Below are 20,906 nucleotides of genomic sequence, written 5' to 3' on the forward strand. Positions count from 1 at the left end.
CGTGATGGCAGTCTTTGCTCAACAAAATGTCATCACTGTTGCATTAAAACCAGTACAAAAATCGACACCTGGTGGTTGTGCACAGAGGTACAGAGCACAGAACTTTTTAATGGAATTTTTACTCATGTGAGTTACACATCAAATTAATGTGAGGGAAGATGAGCATGTGAAGTGATCATACAGAATTGTTCCTAATAGCTCAATACTGATCCCTTAGCCAGCATATTACACATATGCACAGAGACAACAAACATGGGCAAGTACATAAAACCATGGTTTAGATCTTCTGCATGCTGTTTGTATAAAAGCTTGAGGAGACTGGACAAAGCTGTAATGATAATACCTAGATTTTAAAGTTTGTAGCTAAACAATTGCCCTTTTGGCACCTTATGTAAATATATTAAATGTATTTCTGTGCTTGATTAAAAAGCCTGATATTTCAGGAAAGTTTCTTCCAATCATCCAAACTGTTGGAGTTTTTGTAGCATTAGAACAATGAATATTTTTGTCATATCTCAAGAACTAGAAATGTCTGCAATCACTACTACCTGTTTTGAAATAGGCTTACTATAAAACTACTAAGAATAATTTTATATAGAAAACTTATTAAGCAGTATTTTTGAAGTACTGACAGATGAAACTCTTTCTGCATGGAACAGGTTGGACTATGGACTATTTAGGGAAAACTTTGGCAGAAATTTGTGGTGGAATCCCTGAAGAAAACCTAGCATGATATATTAAGTGACTAAATAAGTTCCATTAATAGGTGGATTTTGTTGGATGTAAAATGGTAACTCAGTAATATGCATCAGCTATCTAGAATGACTTAGGTTGGCATCCCTGCATGGTTTTATACACAGTTAAATCGATAGTCTCCACTGTGACTGTCAAGTTGTAACTCTGCTGTCGCTGTTTCTGAAGGGTTGCGTATCTAATTCATCGGTCATATTCAATCTCACCTGTGTGTCTGAACTCAGTGCTGTGGGGTTTTTTTGACTTATGTCATCACCAGTAGTGCAGCATATGCAACTGGAATTTAGCCAATAACTATTGATGACAGGAGGTTCAGAATAGAAACCCTCTTACTTTCCCAACCAGTATTAACTCCTCCACCACTGTCAATTAGGCCAGCTTGCACTTGGAACTGAACCAATGCATGTGTTAATGATGCAAGTACAGAATCCAGCTAATTTTCAGCTGTAATGGCTCTGGATGTGTAAAGAAAAGCACAAGATCCAACACCCCGCCCGTAATCTAATCAAACTTGATTTTCAATATGCACAAAGAATTGATCTGATAAGAAGAAAATTGTCATTTTTAACTGGCAGCAATAATTTTTATGACACAGCTGTCCTAGATGTTTCCTGACAATATCATGGAGTGAGTGATCAAGTAAGGAAGAGAACAATGAGAATACTGATTTCCAGATCTTTGACAGAATTTATACATAGGCTATCTAAGTTGATTTTGATACTGCTTCTTTATTAGTAATACCCGTAAACGTTATCTTCTTTCCATGATGTGAAAATATAAGCATAAAGAAAAAACTTGTCGAGAGGTGTATATCTTTTTTGTAAACATGTACAGGATGCTAAAAAAGGCCCAACATGGACCATGTGAAGAAACAGGGCAAGAATTTCAGCATGGTTAGGAAAGTGATTTATGACACCGTGCCAGCAGTCTCCTTGCAACGGCAACACGCCAAGATGCCGGTCAGATTTGTAGTTGTGTGGCTTTGTGCCTTGTGCTGCTTTTGTATTCATGACATTTATACATTAAAAAGTACCTTTATGGAGACTAACTTTCATTTCAGTTGTGTAAAGCTTTGTGGAAGTGCATTTGGAACAAGGTTTTCCAGGATGCTGTGAGCTTTTTCATAACCTAGCCCTTTTCCTTGCTTTTCTTCGTGTATGAGAAGGTAGAGGAGCAAACACAGGCGGATGGATAGGTGCTGGTCATGACCGAAAAAGCGTCAGCCTTTCTGCTTCAGCGTCTCTGGAGAGAGAACGTACTTGGCACCGTATTTTTGGAAAAGGGAGGCCTCGTGTGGTCAGTCTGGTGAACAGCTGCCTGCCGGGCTGGGGTGGAGCCCAGCCGCAAGCGCTCCCTCCTTCAGCTGAACTGGTTTTGGGCAAGCCAGGACTGGAAACATGCCGTACTGGTGGTATTTCATAGAAATACTGATGACTGGATTAAAGGAAGAAGAAACACCCGAGTTTGATTGCAGCTGCCCTGTTATTGAACCTTTTATTGCCTTTCTAGGCATCTAAATCAGTTGTCAAAACATAACTCAGACTTGAAAGTCCATGTTTGATATTACTCAGTTGAACACGAGAACTGAAATGGAGCCGTGGTCTATCTAGTAACCAACAAAATGACAACACTTTGATTCAAAGGCAAAATTAAGAAAAACAAAACAAAACCATGAAAGACTGTTTAGCCCATGGAAATTTTTAAAAAAATACTGTCTGAGGTATCCAATGCTCAGTTCTTTGCCTTGAGATATTCTAATAACTACCTGCAAGGAACTGTAGAGCAACCCAGGTAGAACCTGTGAGAATTTCCGTGTATCAGCAAGCCAGAGCTTAACGCCCTGGTGCACGAGACGGTATTCCAGCACTCACACTTTTGACATGTATCTTGGAGAGAAATAAGTCCAGTTGTAATGTATTCACCTCATTCTGTTGACTGTATTCTTATTATCAATTCTAAGCACATCCTCAACTTTTCGAAGAATTACAATTAAATTAAATTCCCCAAAATGTAGGATTTACCATCAGTGATGCACTGACTGCTATCAGCTGGGATTTGAGAAGCCTCTCGTCGTGCCTGCCCTTCTGAAGAGATTATTTCTGTTTGTGACTCCAGCAGGGAGTATTCCCTGGGGAAGGCATGGGGCTGCCCTTGTGCCTGCTCACAGGGCTGGAAGACAGCTCTTTGTTGCTTCCTTTTTGATTTATAAGATGTGTCTGTTACCTTGTCTCTTTCAGTGACTTAAATCCATTCCCTTGCTTAACGTTAGTAAAAATTTCCCTTAAAATCAAACGTAGTTGATATTGGGATGTAGCTCTCACCATACTAGGTTCAGGTCTTCAGGATACTAATGGTGGGATTCATCTGGTATCTAGAAATTGCACATGGGAGCGGGTCATCAGGTTCACCTTTATTGCGGACTGAGCAGTCAGGATGAAGAGAACAATATTCTCTACTCTGCAACAATCTCACCATGTTTTTTAGTTCGCCCATCTCCCTGATGCAGCAGGTAGTGTCTAATGGATGTACTGTCAGCAACTCCATCTCCTAAACGATCTCCAGTGTGAGATACAGAGGAAGCATTTTCTCATGGTGGAAGCCAGTGTTTGTTACCACATGCTTTTCAAGACCTTACTTCACACAGGGAAGAAGAAACCCAAACCAACACTGCAAAACTGTTCAGTTTTCTAATTTTGTCTAGAGAAAAAAATAATTGAGAAGCGTTGTCTCTTGGGATTGAAAAAACACATCTGGAGGCAAAAGAAGCATCTATTATGCTAGAGCTTTATTTCTTCTTACTATAACATATGCGCGTTTTGCAGCAGAGTATTTATACCCATAGGGTCCAATTAAGAATGTCTTCTGGTAATATTTATCTCTTTTTTTTCCCTCAAAAGCCTGCTGCCAATATCCCTGAAATTCGGGGGGGGGGGGGGGGGGGGAGCGGAGGGAAATCCTCCTTGTGACGTTGTTACCTGCGCATCCATCTTGCCGCCCCACCTCAGGGGATGCTGCAGAGGACTGCGCAGGCGGCTTCCCCTTTGGAAGGGCCGTCCTGTAAGCAGGGCAGGGGGGGAAGGAAGAAGGAGATTCCCCGCAACCCACCGCCCGCCGGGGGCATCCCCTTCTTTTAATTTCCAAGAGCAGGCCGACGCCGGGCGGGCACGGCCTCCGCTCCGCGCCCGCGCAGGCTCCCGCCCCGCCCGGCGCAGCGAGCCGAGCCGAGCCTGGCCATGGCGCCGCTGGTGCTGTACCACTGGACGCAGTCCTTCTCCTCACAGAAGGTGAGGGCCTGGCGGGGCGCGGGGCGGCGGCCCGCAGGCTCCGGTTGCCGCCTGCCGGGGTGGCGGCGGTGCCGGCGGCCCCGGTCTGGCCGCGGCGGGGCCTGGGCCGGAGCGGGGGGCGGGGGGGCGTGGGCGGCCTGTGCTTGCCGCGGGGCCGGGCGGGGAGCCGGGGCGGGTCGGGGCCGGGGCCGGGGCGGGCTGCCCGCGGAGCGGTTCGCCTGGGTGACCGTGATGGTGGCGTTGCAGGTGCGCTTAGCAATAGCGGAAAAAGCCCTGAAGTGTGAAGAGCACGATGTAAACCTGCCGCTGAGCGAGCACAACGAGCCGTGGTTCATGCGCTTGAATTCCTCTGGAGAAGTACCCGTCCTGATCCATGGGGAAAACATCATTTGTGAGGCCACGCAGATTATTGACTACCTTGAAGCGACATTTGTCGATGGTAATCCCATGGGTGTTTTGGTGTGAAATCCTTCCCCACCTACCCGTGGTTGGGGTCACTCCGTCTCGCCACGCGTTGGTTCGTTCAGGACCGGAACACGTGCACAGCCTCACAACAGCCTCTCCTCCATCGTTGGCGGTATGGGGGAAAACCACATCCCTTTAAAACACAGTGAAGGCCTTCCAGCGCCTTTACAAGTAGAGAGCTACTGCTGTCCTCCCTGCCCCTTCATGAGGGATGGAGAGGTTGGCACTGGTGCTGTGCTAACCCTGTGGTGAGACTTCCACGACAAGTAGCGTGTTGAACAGAGAGCTGCATGGCTGCTGTTGTGGGGCAGGTCCTGCTTCTCTGCCAGAAAATAAAGAAGTTTAATTCCAGAATAATCTTGGGCAGAAAAAGGAAGTAGAATGAGTAAATTATTTTTGGAGCCGAAATGGAGTGAAGAGGTAAAATGTAGGAAGAAAAAAACTCAGGTCCAGGCTTTTACAGAATCACAGAATGGTGTGGGTTGGAAGGGACCTCGGGAGATCATCTGGTCCAACGCCCCTGCTAAAGCAGGGTCACCTAGAGCATGTTGCACAGGACAGTGTCCAGGTGGGTTTTGAATGTCTCCAGGGATGGAGACGCAACAATCTCCCTGGGCAGCCTGTTCCAGTGCTCTGCCACCCTCAGAGTAAAGACGTTTTTCCTCATGTTGAGGCGGAACTTCCTGTGCTCCAGTTTGTGCCCGTTGCCCCTTGTCCTGTCACTGGGCAACACTGAGAAGAGCCTGGCCCCATCCTCTTGGCACCCACCCTTTAGATATTTATAAGTGTTGATAAGGTCCCTTCTCAGTCTTCTCTTCTCCAGGTTAAGCAGACCCAGGTCTTTCAGCCTTTCCTGGTGGGATAGATGCTCCAGTCCCCTCCCTCATCATCCTTCAAAATTGTTTATGTTTGTATTGCCAGGTAACAGACTGCCTTGGTTTTTGAAGGAAATGCAGAGTTGTATTTTTTTAGGCGTGAAGAGACAGCATTATGTATTTCAGGGATTTAGTGCTGCGATTTCTAAGGCATGAAGAAAACTTCATTGCTGGTGAACATATTTGTATTTAATGCTGGCGTTTTCATCAGACGAGCCATCGGGGCCCAGACAGATCAAGGGTGGAGTAAAACTCAGTCGGATGCAGGAATACTTCTAACCATGCTTTGAGTAGGATTCCTGTACTGTAATTTTTACAGCATTGCAGCTGTAGTAACGTTCCAGCCGTGACAACTTACTAGAACCTCAGTTGTGCCGTGCTGTGAGAGGGCTAAAGGGTTGTGCGCCATGGTCACTTGTTCCCCGAAGTACAAAATAGACGCTGAATCTGATTTTGTGATTTGAAGGCATCTTATTATGTGTTTATGTGGGTTACTGCATAGGAATTGGAATTATTCAAATGTCTTAAAATTAAGTACGTGAATATACGTTTCTCTGAGCTGTGATAACGCTGCTGAGTTACGGTGCGGAGCATGTGAAGCTTTCTTAACTGTGGCTGCATCTACTGTGCCGGTTGGATGTAACCACAGTAGCTTTGGAAATACTGCTTTTGGTCAATCACATGGTTGTTCTTTATTTTTAACTTTGTATTGCAGAGGAAGTGCCAAGATTAATGCCAGAAGAAGGGAGCATGTATTACCCAAGGGTGCAACACTACAGAGAGCTTTTAGACTCCTTGCCTATGGATGCCTACACGCACGGCTGCATCTTGCACCCCGAGTTAACGGTGGACTCCATGATTCCAGCCTATGCTACCAGCAGAATTCGTAGTATGTACTGGTATAGCTGTGAATGCTGATCCGTTAATGCAATGTAATCTTAGCATTAGGATGTTGCATTACATTCATCTTGTGTCTTCAATGCACCTGAAGTAGAATGTATTGAGCACTGCATATATTTTTTTTAATTGATTTTGTAGTCTGTTATGATTTGGAAACAGGAAAGAGGAAATGTCATTTTTGAGGTGTCTGTGGAATTAATTTTCTTAACACTTGAAAATGTGCTGCTTGTATGTAACAGAAAATGGCAGCTGTGACAGCTGTGAGTATTTTATTTTCCTATCTTGCTGTTTATGCTTATAAAGCAATTTCTAGGGAAGAGCTCTACTACTGCTCAGATCAAACCACTACAGTGAAGGAAATTTTTTTTTTGTGATTGTGAACTTGTTATAAGTTTACCTATTAAATTAAAGCAATTGCATTCCTCTCAAAGTGGTGCAGATGCAGATTAGCCTCAATGAACGTGTTTATCTGATATAAGAGAATCATCAGGCTGTTTTTGTCTGAAGAATATACTAGTGTCAACTTGGTGCTGGGAGTAGGGAGAAAAAAATAAATATGAAGAAGTAAATAGCTTGGGTTCATTAGACCAATGGAATTGTTAAAGCATAATTTAAACCAAAATCCTGGCTGCAAATAATGCAACAATATAGAATCACGGTAAAGGACGAACTGGTGGTCTGGTAGAATCAATGGTAGAATGTCCTTTGACGTCCTTGGATTCAGTATTGTACCTGATGGACTTCTATATACATACCAGTTTCCCACGAAAAAATATGTTAAGGGCAGGGGAAATAACTAGATTATGTTGCCCAGTCCCCTTTATAACAGAGAACCTCCTGAAATGAACTCCCGTTTCAAATCCAGTGGTTTGCAGAAATACTTAGTTTAAACAACTTTCGGTGATATTCAGAAAAAAACCTTGGCAAATATTCTTTCAGTTCTTACAGTGCTATTTTTTTTGCCTTTTTTTTTTGTTTGTTTTCCTTCCCCCCTCCTGGGTTTCGATGCCAGAACTGGACAGCAGATTCTGTTCACTTCAGTGTTGGATAAGGAGAGAAATACTTAATTCTTTATTATTTTTTTTTTTTTCACAGTATGTATGTTCAGGGTCTCCAGCGTTACTTTCAGCCACAGAACTGTGCTGGAAATCAGCTGGTTGTGGATCATGACCTCATTCTAGCTATTCAGAACTGCTTGCAAACTTACAGCCCTCTCGCCAAGAAACATGGCCTGTATCTTTAGCTTCAATTTATATTTTACATTGGACTGTGTTGAAACATCGATTGGTTGCTTAGGCCCACTTTATCAGCCACTCCAGACCACTAGTTATCAGTGCCATGTTTTATCTTGATTTATGTCCCTTCTGGTTTTCATACCCTGACAAACTTTAATTAATGCTTTTCTATTTGCTTTTAAGTATTATGAAAGAACTAAATTGTTCTAGGACAAGGATCAGATCTTGAGAATGCAGCTGGATGACAATTCCCTGTTTACAGTTATGTTCTGAGATCTCTGATATCAATGACAGTGCTTTATATCATGTTGATTTTTTTGTATGATATTTTAGAATGCTCTGTAGAACAAAGTCAAATACTGTGGAGACTTTGAAGTGTAATACAACTATATCTTAGCAAATTCATAATATAAAAGATGATACCGTGTTAGTTTGAGAAGTTCTGTTTCCAACAAACTGTGTTATCCTCCTCCTTAAAATTTTTGGCAAGTCAGTTCTCTTATTAGCCATGCCATCGCATTGTCAGAAGTGAAGTCAGGTGGTTCGTTTTCCTTATAGTTGCACGAGTTCTCCTTTATAAAACATTAGCGCAGAATTAGTTTTCTTTCTGTCTTCTGGAAGCTTCCTGAGCATTGCAAAGTGTTTAGAAGTCAGTGTTGCTGGTCCAATGATCAATGGTTATTTAAAAATAAATTCTTTATAATAAGTGTCTAGAGAGATTTAGAATAGGTAATTTCAGCAGGAGTAATTAGCATTCTTTTTTTACTGAAGTAACATGAATTATTCTCTTACATTATTGTACTGTCCTTTTTTTTTGGTTTTGTTTTTTTTTCCCCCCAAATGTGGTTGCTAACTGTGTATTGAACAATTGTACTTTACTCGTAGGCATTATTGATAGTTTTTCTGTTTTCACATGGTGGTAGTCGATGCTTTTATTATGGCTCACTTTGTGTTCTGCTGACTGTATGTGGTGTTCCCCCTAGCTTCTAGTTGGTATAAATTGTTGTCAGTGTACACACACACGTTCATATTGGTAGAGTTAAAATTGCTGCTTGTCTAAATTGGGATGTTGTCTTATCTTTTTATACTTAAAGCATAGCCTGCTTTCTTGCTTTGAGGCATTTTTTTTTGAATAGCTGGTGGATGTACCTAAATAACTCCTTTGCTTGTTCAAACTGCTCCCAGATGGTTTAGTTGTCAGCTTTGAAAAGTTGATCTTTTTCAGAGTGCTAGATAAAATAAGCCACCAGCATGTTATGTTGTATGTTTATGCATACCAGATCCAATTAAGTAATTAATTGCATATGTAAGATTTTAGTTGTGTGATTACATCTTTCAGTTTCTTCATATACTATGTTGAAAGATGGCTTTCACAGTCATGTCAGGTTGAAACAAAGAATACATAAAACAGTGAGCTCATTATTCTCTAGCAAGAATTTTTTATCAGCTGAATTTATAAGACTTAATTGGAACTAATCTTAATTATCAAATACAAGTGTGAGGTGATTCATGCCCTATAATTATTGTTTTGTTCTCAGATTATTACTAGAAAGACTAATTTCTAGAAGATAACATTATACAGTATCTTCTGGTATTCTAGGTCTGTAAGTATGACATATTCAAGCAAAGCTCCATTTTAAGGAGAGAAAAGGCTATACACATGTAGTAGAAATCAGTAAAATTATATTTTTCACATCATTCTGTCTTTTAAGTCGTGTAGTGAATGTTTTTCTAGAACATCCATATACTTCATAATAAATGTTTCCAAAAGGGATCACAGATTTTGGTGTCACATTTTAGCAACACGTTGGTTCCATATTCAGTGGTATTTAGGCTTTTGCTCTGGAATTATGTGCGGGACCTACATAAAATCTCAGTGTGGGGCTATCTGCACTTTCACAGCATGGAAAGTGTGTTAGGAACCCAGGAACCGAGGTACAAAACCAGCAGAGACCTAAGGTATTTAGTAGAGTTTCGTGGACTTAGCACTGGTTTTGGCAGCAGAATGGTTTCATCTGAATAAGAGAAAAATATTAGCAAGAATTCCTCATTCTTACTGGGCAGATCACTGCTTTCTAGAGTTCATGGCACACTGATGAGCAGAAGGTGTGGTGGGGTCAAGTTATGCAGCAGTTAAGTTTTCCAAAACTTAATGTTTTCGAACGCTAGCTTGGTGGTGATACTTCATTGAAGTACCACTTCACATTTCTTCAGGGTGATATTTGAACACAAGCAATTGCTCAGTTCCTGTGGATTGCATTATGGGTACATTTGGAGACCTAATGTCATTCCTTTGGCTTTTTTTTTGTATCAGGCCAAATAAGTAACACAGAATCAGAGTTGAAGAAACTTGCGGAAGAAAATCCAGACCTTCAAGATGCCTATATAGCAAAACAGAAGCGCCTTAAAGTAAGAAAGCTCTTTGTATTTCCCCCCTGTGTTATGAGCTTGTTAGTGTCGGATTTTTACCTTCACGACGTAAACATTTGTTTCCCCCGTCATTACCAGTAATGTCATGGAATGGTTTAACCCTACATGGCGTGAAGCAGTCTGTCCCCCAAATCAGCTACACACTTCAGATGTGTGCTGAAGTATTGGACTGGTCCCACTGACTTCAGAGGTAAGTACACATCAGTGCTGGTGTGGGGCTGTTGAGCACCCTGCAGGGTGAGGCAAACCTTGGTATCTAGCATCTCTGATGTTTTTTCTCTGTTTCCTGAATTGTCACCAGTATCCAAGTGGTATCCAGCTGACTATGTGGAGAAAATAATCAGATTTTATGAATAAGCACTGTAGTATCTAAGTAAAAGTTTCTCTGATAGAAGTATAGACTCTGTACAATGATTAAAACCCTAACCTGTATCTATATTTAGTCTAAACTGCTGGATCATGATAATATAAAATACCTAAAGAAAATACTGGATGAACTGGAAAAGGTTTTGGATCAGGTTGAGACTGAATTGCAGCGGCGAAATGAGGAAACGCCAGGTAAGGACTTCCTCTTGCTAAATCCTGTTGATGCTTATGTTTGGGGAGACTGAGTAAACTGATGGACAGTGCCATTGCAGGACTGGTTTTAATGTATCCAATTTGAATCTTTTAGCATATATTGATTTAACTTCATGGAAGGAATCAATACTGGTTTAGGTTGCTGCTGCGATCAGTGAGTAGAAGTCTTATGAGGGTGCTTGATCACATTTTCAGCATAGTGAGTATGATTAGCTGCACAATTTTGCAGTATTTTATAAACAAAATAAGAAAAACCTTAACTACAGAATGTTGTTATTGATGTTGTAGTTTGTAAGCCTCAATTCACTATAATGATAGTGACCTTAATGTTTAACACAGGTTTATTAAGATGTTTAAATACTGTGCTGATACTTGTGGTACATCAGAATTAGTAATCTGAATAAGTGCTCTAATCATTAAGCAACCCACTCCATTGAAAAGCAGTATCGTTTACTGCTTATCGTTTGGGCTGTCCAACCAAATGAAAGTTGAACTCTGTTTAAATGGGCTTAGTCTTCTGCTTATTCAGTCTAGTCCAACTCCCAGTGCTAACAGGAATCCTTCCTCTGACTTCGCTGGGAGCTGCATGAAGCATCAGTCAATATCAACTGCATCTGCTCAGATCGATTACTCTTTGCATTTGGCTCTATAAATAGCTGTTGTAATAATTATCCAGTACTATCAAGACAGTAGCTTTGAACGAGGAATTGAAAATCTAGGTTAAATTTTCTACTGACTCAAGAGCGAAAGAGTTGCAGAAAATGTTTTAACTCCCAAAGGATGGTAGGATTTTGATAAGCAAACTCAGCGTATCACCATTTTCAGCAGCCTCTCTGCTTTCTCTGCTGAAGAGCCTTTCCAAGGAATCAAATGATACAATACTGATGAGCTTATGAAAACCAACAAAATCAGAGGATTTAGTAAAACCTGTGCCTTCTACATGCCTCTTGGAATTTTGTGTGAGGTATTCACATTTTTGGGGGTTTGTGAACAATGCTTCTGCCAGGTCCTGGTCAACCTCTGAGCTGCTGTTTCTCTTGCTACTGCTCAAATCCCTCATTTACTCACTGCTGCTGCCACTGCAGGCATCTTTCTTTCACACAGATTAGCTTCTTTGGTCTTCCTTTCTGTCATCTTTCTTACTTAATGCCCTGGATGAATTCCCAGGTATCCTTTCAGCAACAGAGGATACACTCATTCTCTGCAGAGGCCTTTCTTCCAGACCTGCATAACCGGTTGAAATGGACTGGTACCAGCGGTGTGCCAGACTGTTGCTTTCCTCTGGTGGCAAATGAGTTGAAATGGACATTGCAGAATTTCTCTGTTTCCACAGAGGTGTTGCTGAACGTTCATGCCAGCGGTTTTGCGTGCCTGCTGTGTGGGAAAAACTGCAAAAGGTTGCAAATGAGGAGGGAACGGCCTAGTCCTGTTTGAGATCTAGGCTAGAGCAGAGCGTTCATGCTGGCAGCTGTGCTAACTACCAGATTTCATATCCTGGGTTTCAAAAGCTCTTGGTGTAGTCGGTACAGGTAAGCCCTTTCAGGTGGCAGTGGTGATTCAGATCATGGAAGTTAGAGGTGTGATGCTGCCTGGCAGTGCCTGCTCTGAGACATCCCAGGAAGATTCGCCTCTTTCCTTTGACTGGAGAGGCAGCTTGGACTCTCCATCAGCGCTCCTGACTAATGGTGGGCAGCGTGGATATCCATTGCTTCTCAGACTTCTTAGTGTAAAAACCCCGTGGTTTGGGGTCTAGGAGGCACAAAGGAAGGATGGGTAGACAAACTCTGTCTTCTCACTGAGCTGGTGTGTTTGGTGCGGGTCAGTTGTCCGATCTTTTTGCCTTGAAAGTCTCCAGCAAATTAGCAGGTTTTGAGTGAATGCCATAGAGCCGAATGACACAGGCAAGATGATGAATTCTTCAGGCAAGTGGTAGCTTTTCAGTAAAAGCTAAACTGCCTTCCACCTTTCCCCTCTTGTTTAATTTAATCCAGATAGGAGAATGTAATTGAGGAGTCTTTACTGGGGGTTTTAATTTATGAACCTGAAATGTGGTTCTTTTTTCCTTAACAAAGGTAGGCCAGGCTGCTGAGCCTAAGATTTTGCAATATTGTTTGAAGAACAGACAGGGATTAGTAAAATGTTAATTGATTAAAGTCATATCTTAGCTTGTGTTTATTAGACATCATTTTGAAATAGCACTAAACTAAACGTTAGCCCATGGCGGCTTTTACGTGTGCTTGTATTCCATTAGCTCCTAATTCTTTATGTTTTATCTCTGCTTAGAAGATGAAAATCAGCCTTGGCTTTGTGGAGATTTCTTTAGTCTGGCAGATGTATCACTTGCCGTCACATTACATCGCCTGAAGTTTCTGGGATTAGCAAGAAGAAACTGGGGAAATGGAAAGCGGCCCAACTTGGAAGCCTATTATGAGCGTGTCCTGAAGAGAAAAGCATTTTACAAAGTTTTAGGACACGTCAACAATATATTAATCTCGGCCGTTCTACCAACAGCATTCCGTGTGGCCAAGAAAAGGGTTCCCAGAGTTCTCGGCACCACCCTGCTGGTCAGCATGCTGGCGGGAATGGGTTATCTCGCTTTCCTGTGTCTTCGGAAGAGGTTTGCCAACATGCTGTTATCGATTAGAACCAGGCAAAATTATTTTTAGACCTGTCTGTCCCTGATGGTGAGTGGAGGGCATCTCTAGCCCCCAGGAAAATATCCCCAGTAAAATATAAAAGTAGAAGAAAGGTTATGTCTGTGAATTAGAACACTGTCACACAGTAATCGTCTCCTGCTGTTGTATAATTGGATCGGCAATGCCCAAATATTTATGGAAAATATATGTCAGGGGGACAACAAAGGAAAGAAGAGACTTTCTTTTCAGATGAAGACCTATGAGATCTGTGACAGTGCTTTGTTAAAGTGGTTATTGTCTCCTTTACCCAGTAGCTGACCTAATTACGATGCTTTTATTAAATAGATATGCAGCAATGTGACAGCTCTTCACTGTGGGTGAAATGCGTTACTGTGCAGAAACCAGCATTGTTAAAATCCTGAAAATAGCACTTACTTCAAATGCTCGGAGTAGGATTTAAGTGGAATGTAGGCTCTGCGCCTGTTGTGTACAGGAGCGAGTGTCTCTGGACCGATTAATGTCTATTGATCTGCAGCTGGACCTTTAGGAATGTGTTAAGAAGTAGTCTTGTGGAGCCACTTTTGTCACTGTGTGTTCACGCAGTAGTACAGGAAGAGACCTGAAACACACATGAACATCAGTGATCTGTGGGCCACGTGAGTGAAATTCTTCAGAGGCATCAGTGGTCAACAGATGCTAGACTTTGGCTGAAACACAAATGGGAGTGAAAAACCTGACACTTGTCTTTTGAAAGCATTTTGGGTTGCCTTTGGCCCAGCCAGGTGCCCAGCTCAGCCGCAAGCCCTGGCTGAGTCAAACCGAACTCTCTCAGTGCACATTTCCTGCTTTCATTGGGGTGGCTTCATAAAGTTGTTTTCATGTTAGTGTCCCATATACCCTTTCTTGTTTCCAGTCTGAGCACTGGGTATTTTTTTGCACACTACTTGGCTATGTTAGCGACTGCATGTGCCTCTGTGAAATGTTTGCTCACAACGTGCCATGGCCAGCTAGAAAATGTATGCACAACAATCCATTCTGTAAAAGTAATTTAAAATAGTTCACTATCTTTCAGTCTGGTTAGGCAGCCTAGGTTGAAGGTGAAACTAATTTAGCAATCTGTTGGTTTGTGGAGAGGTGTCATATTGGTGGTAAGTGAAAAATATAGGTCAGTTTGGAGACAAGTGATTTTTGCTGTAGATTTTTTGAAAAGCTGCACTCTTGTAGCTTGTAGGAAAGGTACAAAAAACCATTTTGATTACTTCCCCCTACTCAGTAGATGCTGAGAGTTTGATTAGATTTGAACTAAGCTCCTGTTTCAATGAGAAATGCACATTTACCTGAAGGCAGACTTTGAATTGTTTTGCAATGAGAAAGCGATCAGGAAGGGCTGAAAATTCTCATGACAGTTTAGTAAAATTTTTGTATTCTTGATGAATGTCTTAAAGCCTCAGAATTTTGTTTACAAGCTGTAGATAACTGCAACAAGCAAAACACAGCTTTAAATGTTTGCCTGTCAACAACCAGTGTGATCAGGCCTAAGTACATTTTAGGTCCAGTGCTGGTGACTGTGGTCTCTGCACAATTGCTTTGAGCACCGAGAAGATCCACTCTGAAGTTCGGTGGAGAGAGCTGCAGCAGTCTCACCATGTAGCAGATTATCAAAATGGATGAAATTGTTGAATCACAGAATCATAGAATGGTTTGGGTTGGAAGGGACCTTAAAGACCATCCATTTCCAACCCCCCTGCCGTGGGCAGGGACACTTTCCGCTAGACCAGATTGCTCAAAGCCCCATCCAGCCTGGCCTTGAACATCTGCTTATAATTTAATATTGTGCTAGTTGTCTAGCAAAAGAAGACCTAAATGTCACTGCTCCTTTTCAGTAATAGGAAACATCTTACCTAGGAGACAATGTTTTTTTTTTATTTGTCAAAAAGACAGTTTTATCTAAGTCTATTTCATGACCCAGTTGTTCTCAGGAACTTGTTGAATTAAATGTGCTCTGTTTAGAAAAGCTTTATTATGTCTAGAGTAGGTTTAATCCAACAATACTATTAATGTGCTGGCAGCTTTAGCAGAATTTGTTGTTTGTATATTGCAGTTCATCTGCATTTACTCGTAACCAACAAATTCCACAAAGTTAATAAACACAGAGCAAGGCCTGTAACTTAATGCTTCTCTGACACGTATTTCTGACAGGCCATCCGTAAAATATAATCTGATCAAGTCATAGTAGATTTCGATATATATGGCTTAGCTTTCTTTACAATTAATTTATATTTCACTTTTTCCTTCCTCTTTTTTTTTTTTTTTTTTTTAAAAACATGTTAGTTCTAGATAAGAACACTTACATTCCCAGGGTGCTGTTGGTACTGGCAGCCCTGTGTACTGTGATACAGACTAGTTCTTGATGAAGCAGTTTTACTTCCCCCCAAGCCTCGATGATCTCTGCCCTTGAGCTCGTCGCCTGCCGGGAGCTGCAGGTCCTATTGGGAAAGAGGGAAGTGACCACCAGATGTCAGTGGTCCTCCAGGGCTGCGCCTTGGCATGCCTCTGAGATGTGCAGGGAAACGGAGTTCTCACAAACAAAACGTTTGTGACCTCAGCACAAGATGGATGTGAGCATCCTCATCAGGCTAGCAGTCTCTCAAGAACTCTCAAAACAACTGCTTTGGTCTGCTACAGGTTGGTTCTCTGGTACCTATCATTTATGTTTGTGTGTAGTTTCTACACTGGATAAATAAGAGGGCAAAGTTGAAATAATGTTTCACATTAAAATGAATGTCACTGAACAGCAATTAAACTTGTCATCTGCAGGAATGAACATGGATAAAACTTTTACTGCAGAAAAGTTTGGATCTCTAGTTTAATTCATGTCTGTTAGTTCAACTGTTTGATAGCTGACTTATTTTCACTGCCCTGAGTACTCTGTGCAACAGCCATTTCTGTACAGGTGGCAGCAAAAGGCTTATCCATGATTAAATTCCTCAAAATAGGATGAGACTTAGAAGCACATATGCTGTATATGGCTCTTTGCGCAGGATAGCTTGTGTGTGGTGCTTGTAAAGTTTCTTTTCAGCCTGGCTTATTTTCTTTGCTCTGGTACCTCTGGACACTAGATTGGAAACACAAGCAGTCTTTGGTTTTCGTTTACTATTTGCTCTCATATCATGCATCAGATATATTTCATACCATATCTTTGTATGTGAGACCTCACAATAAACATTGATTCTAAGACTTTCTAGACTGATTTATGTCTTCTGTGTCAGTAAAACAAAGCACCTTTGAGATCATACAGTATTGCTGTAAGGAGTCTGATGCTGTTCAAGGAGAGAAGCCTCTGGTATTTGAGTTTAGAATGTGTTAAACAGATTGTCTTTCATCTATTTGGAAACAACAGTTACAATGACTGTTTTCTTTGGTTGTCTGTCTGAGCTGTATATGCCTGAGGCTTGATAGAAGCTGTTTAATAATGTTCAAAACCCATTTAAAGAAGGACAATTGGTTTTTGTATTTCCAATTAACGCTTACCCCCAGAAAAGCTTCCCTTCTGACTGTGACATTGTTTCTTGGTTTACATCATTGAGCTGCAGAAGCTGCAACTCCTTTCTGTAAGGTGACAAGCACGTAAGCTGTGTCCACATGTATGTTGTCATTAATGAGACCAAGCAGTGTGCCCTGACCAGTGTTAGTCTGGCCATAAGCTTTTTTTTTTTGTCCATCTTGCCCTATAACAGTCTGCATTGGACCTTTTAAGCAGAGGAAGAGACAACTCGAGGCTTGCATGCATTTCCACTTGGTATTTCTAAAGTCAGCAGAGCTGCTAGGAGCTGATAGACAGCTGGTAGGGCTTGCCTTTCAGGAGATTATGACTCCTATGGTCAAGGAACCGACTTTGAGGTGGCCTCGATGTTAGCATTAACCAGAAGTATACACAGAGACCTTGCTCTGAAAGGCTTATGTCTAAGCAGATGAGAGGAGCAAGAGTGAATGGGAAGGTGAGTACAGGAAGTGTAAATACCGAGTCCAGATTCCCATAGCCATACATCTACTTTGGTATATCACATTTTTAAAGGCATTTTTAAAAAGTACATATTAATTTTATGAGAGCAAGGAGCTACTAAGGTTTAGAGAGCAGATTGGTGTGCCCTAATTCATGAGGATTAGAGCTAGAGGTAGGCTGAAGGTAGGTGAAAAGTAGTGGATCTAGCTAACTGGAGCACACTGTGCTCTGCAATAAAGCATATGATGGATTTTTCTTTATGGAGGCCTCATTAAGTATATCTCTCTGTTTAGCTGATGTTAGACAAAGAGGTGTAATGTTGTGCTTAGGCAATTTGTAAGATGTGCTAAGGAAGTCAAAAGCATGTAGAAAAAGCCCAAACAAAATACATTCCCCCTACCTCTGCCACTCCTTTTAGTTTTGGTGCAGTACCAAGTCAAAAAGTCAAGCACTCAAAACTCAGGAAATTCCAGAAGCCAGAGTTCTTACAATACTGTTACCTCAGTCATACAGTTCTTCAGTAGCATTTTTATTTCTGGTTTTCTTTCTAAGTTAACAGTTGTGGTGCTTCATTTCATGTGAAGTTAAAAAAGTTGCACCATAAAGTAGTTAAGCTGTGGATAAGCTTAGTGTTGTGGGAAGAATCTGTTGGAATTTGCAGAGTCCTGGCTATTTCCATTTTAGCTTTACATCAGCATTTATTTTTTACTACAGTTTAAAATACTCATAAATAATTGCATAAAAGTGTATTGTGGAAACTAATACATAATAGCATAACTCAATATTAATCTAATTTATATGTATTCATATGTATTACTCTCCTTTATATATATTCTATATAATATTTCTATTTATTCCTTCCATACTTCTTCTGCTAAACATGGCTAATTGACGATTATGTATTTTATTTATATTTATAAAATCCAGCTCTAAAGCTAAAATGGTAACAATTTGGTTGATTTATTTCAAATTAACACAATGAGAATTATCCTTTATGGTTCAAACTTAGTGCTTTGTTATGTGCAATTTTTGAGATCCTTTGTAGGACTGAAAACATTGTCTAAATCCCACTGAGACCGCAGGTATAGTCGCCACCAGCATCCTGGAAGGGCGTGAAGGAGAGTCTCTTCACATGCCTGGCTATGGCTGAAGAACCGAAGGGAACTGGCTTCTCTAAAGGAAATTGCTTTTCAGGCAGAACTGGGGAGAACGTAGAGAGGGAATGAGTCAGCCTGCTTGTGTTACTGGCGTATTTTTGTGCAGGCATGTGTTCACTGTTTCTACATGAAACCTCATCGGCAGCTGTCTATCCTTATTTACTTTCATAGCATTATGGTAGTGTTTGATAACATTTGTTTGACATCATGAATGGAGGGACTTGAGAATGTACATGAATATATTTGGTGCTTCTTGTTAGCTGATCAGAACAGAACAGAAGCTGAATGCTACTGTATTTAGACTGGACAAAAAGCTTTACCTGTTGATAAACAATTGCAGTCCTGAAAATTAGGGCTTGTTTCAGAAAGATTACCTAACCTCAAGAGTTTAAGCAGGTGGTGCCTGTGTTTCCCTACGCAGCAGAAAATAGAGTATTCATGGGGCCAGACCCAGTGTGAGGAGACCAGTGTTTCTGTCACCTGCTGGCTGAGGCATTAGCTTACAAAAAGTGAAGTCCTTCTCTCCAACTTTGTGGAAAGCATTGAAGTTGGTAAAACTCAGAAGTAGAGAGAAAACCTCCCCCCTTGTAGATACGTGCCCTATGCAGTAGGTTGCAGAGCCAGGCTCCCTCTTTACCAGCACAAAACATATCAGTGTTTGCAGAAATCAGAGGCATTTCCTTTGACAAAAGGTAGTTCGAACAGGTGGAAGACCAAGACTGCCAGTCACTCAGCAACTTTATGGAGAGCGGGGCCTGCCACACAGCCTTCTCTGCCAGGTTTGGTGAAGGGGAGGGAATTCCAGGCTCTGGGGCCCAAATGAACCGGAGAAGAAAGTGTCCAGAAAAGCTCCATCACTGTTCCTTCTGGTCCAGCTCTGGGTGGCTCTTCTGCGAGTGGAGAGAGGCTTTGGATTGCCACAGCACAGGACCTATTTGTTCTATCTCATTTCAGCTATTCAACTGAAATCAGTGGAGGGAAACACGGTGAAGGCATACCTGTCTGTGTTGAATGCATGGTGAAGCCAGCTTCCAAATACAGATGTTGAAGTTGGACCACTGTTCAGAAAGGTACCGTGAAAGCATATGCCTTGAACTGCTTAACTCTCCCCAGACACCTTGTGACAAGCCTAAACGCCAAACTAGAGGTCTAGATTGCACTCCAGAGCCAGAGGCAGTAAAATTAGAAGGACCTATTGCTTACATTTCAGATCTTTTCATAGAAATATCTCCAGAGACAAAGAGCTCACAGGAGGTCTGTACCATATGAGGCCAGATGCTCTTTGTCTAAATCTGGTGCCCTAAGATGTTGCGTACCCTTCTATTGTGCTAAATTTTAGATACCCCTAAACACCGAGGCAGAAGCCTCTAAAAGTTCCAGAGGAAACAAAATTGGCTGATGTCGCAGTCATGGAGGTTTCAAGATTTCAGTTTCTAACGAAGAGCCAGATTCAGATCTGGTATGAGTCACTGTTACAAAAAAATCAGTTGTACTTCTACTTACATGGGATCTGAATTTGATCTTAAAGTCATTATGCAGTGAATCATATTTTAAGACTTTGCCTTGAAATGTTTTGTTTTAATCAACCTATTTGTTACAAAGACAATGAAAGCTGCACAATACCTTTCTGAAACAAAGGATATATGCAGAGCTTAAGCTTTTAAAAGCTGTTTAAGCTTTTAATGTGGGCAGCACGTACCAAATCAAAAATTTTGGGACTATGGAGTTATTTTTGGAATAAAGGGTTCTTTTAAAACAAGTCCAAGAATGTATGTTTAGGCCTGATTCCAGAACAGCATCATAAATTTTTTATTCTTTGGATTTGAAAGAAAACCAAAAAGCTATAGCCTACTTAATTTTTCTGTTGTTAGCAGCAAAATCTGATGGTGATACAAGGAACCTCCAGCAAATAAAAAGATAACAGATTTCTCTTTTATGTATAAATATCAAAAAGAAGTAAAAATAACTGTGCTTAGTTAATTTTCGTAGGAATATCATACTGGATAAGAGTTCTGCCCATTCTTGCGTGTTATAAGAAATTCTCAGGATCCTTTTGTGCAAAGGGAAAGATGTAAATATTCCCAAAATGGCTGCCAGAACAGCAACACCAGCACCATCAGCTGAGGCTGCGGTTCCACATCTGTCGCAGCACACGGAGGTGGAAATCCAGCAGCAACTGAAAGAAGTTCACTGCAATCCACCAACCTTGTATGTCATGTGGGAGGAGAAGCAAACCAAGGTTCAAACCAACACAAGAAGTGGCAGTGCTTGAAGTCAGAAATCCATCAAGCTGGTTGCACACCTAGGTGCCCAACGTGTCCCTAACATCTCTGTCTGATTTGGAATGAGAGGATACCTGGGTGTTTACACAGGCTGTATTGCCAATGGCTGTGTCAGTTGTCAGTCTGCGGAAGCTTTGGCAAAGGCCTACGCATGGAGACCTGGAATCAGAAAATATTTTCCATCTTGTGCTTGTATTTGTGTAGAGAATAGCTTGAAGAGGTATTTATGAAGAAAAGCATATTTATGTCTTGTTTTTAAAGACGCAGGAAGAAAAAAGGACGCTCGTGATTTTTAGAGCCAGTGTTG

General features: G+C 41.4%; 1 protein-coding gene across 2 annotated transcripts; it reads left to right on the plus strand.

The window, feature by feature from the left end:
• The first annotated feature begins 3,977 nt into the window (after positions 1-3,977).
• On the plus strand, positions 3,978-13,187 carry GDAP1 (ganglioside induced differentiation associated protein 1). 2 transcript variants are annotated; one of them, XM_086465507.1, is made up of 6 exons: positions 3,978-4,037; positions 4,284-4,476; positions 6,093-6,266; positions 9,827-9,921; positions 10,386-10,500; positions 12,805-13,187. In XM_086465507.1, exons 1-6 carry the CDS (start codon positions 3,987-3,989, stop codon positions 13,185-13,187), a joined length of 1,011 nt encoding a protein of 336 aa, XP_086321633.1. In that variant the 5' UTR covers positions 3,978-3,986. The 2 variants fall into 2 exon arrangements, with proteins under 2 accessions (XP_086321633.1, XP_086321634.1); XM_086465508.1 differs by lacking the exon at positions 6,093-6,266 and having other exon boundaries at positions 4,002-4,037.
• The last annotated feature ends 7,719 nt before the right edge of the window (positions 13,188-20,906 follow it).

This window comes from Leptosomus discolor, chromosome 5 (genome assembly GCF_034619465.1).
Source record: "Leptosomus discolor isolate bLepDis1 chromosome 5, bLepDis1.hap2, whole genome shotgun sequence".
NCBI classification, from domain to species: Eukaryota; Metazoa; Chordata; class Aves; order Leptosomiformes; family Leptosomidae; genus Leptosomus; species Leptosomus discolor.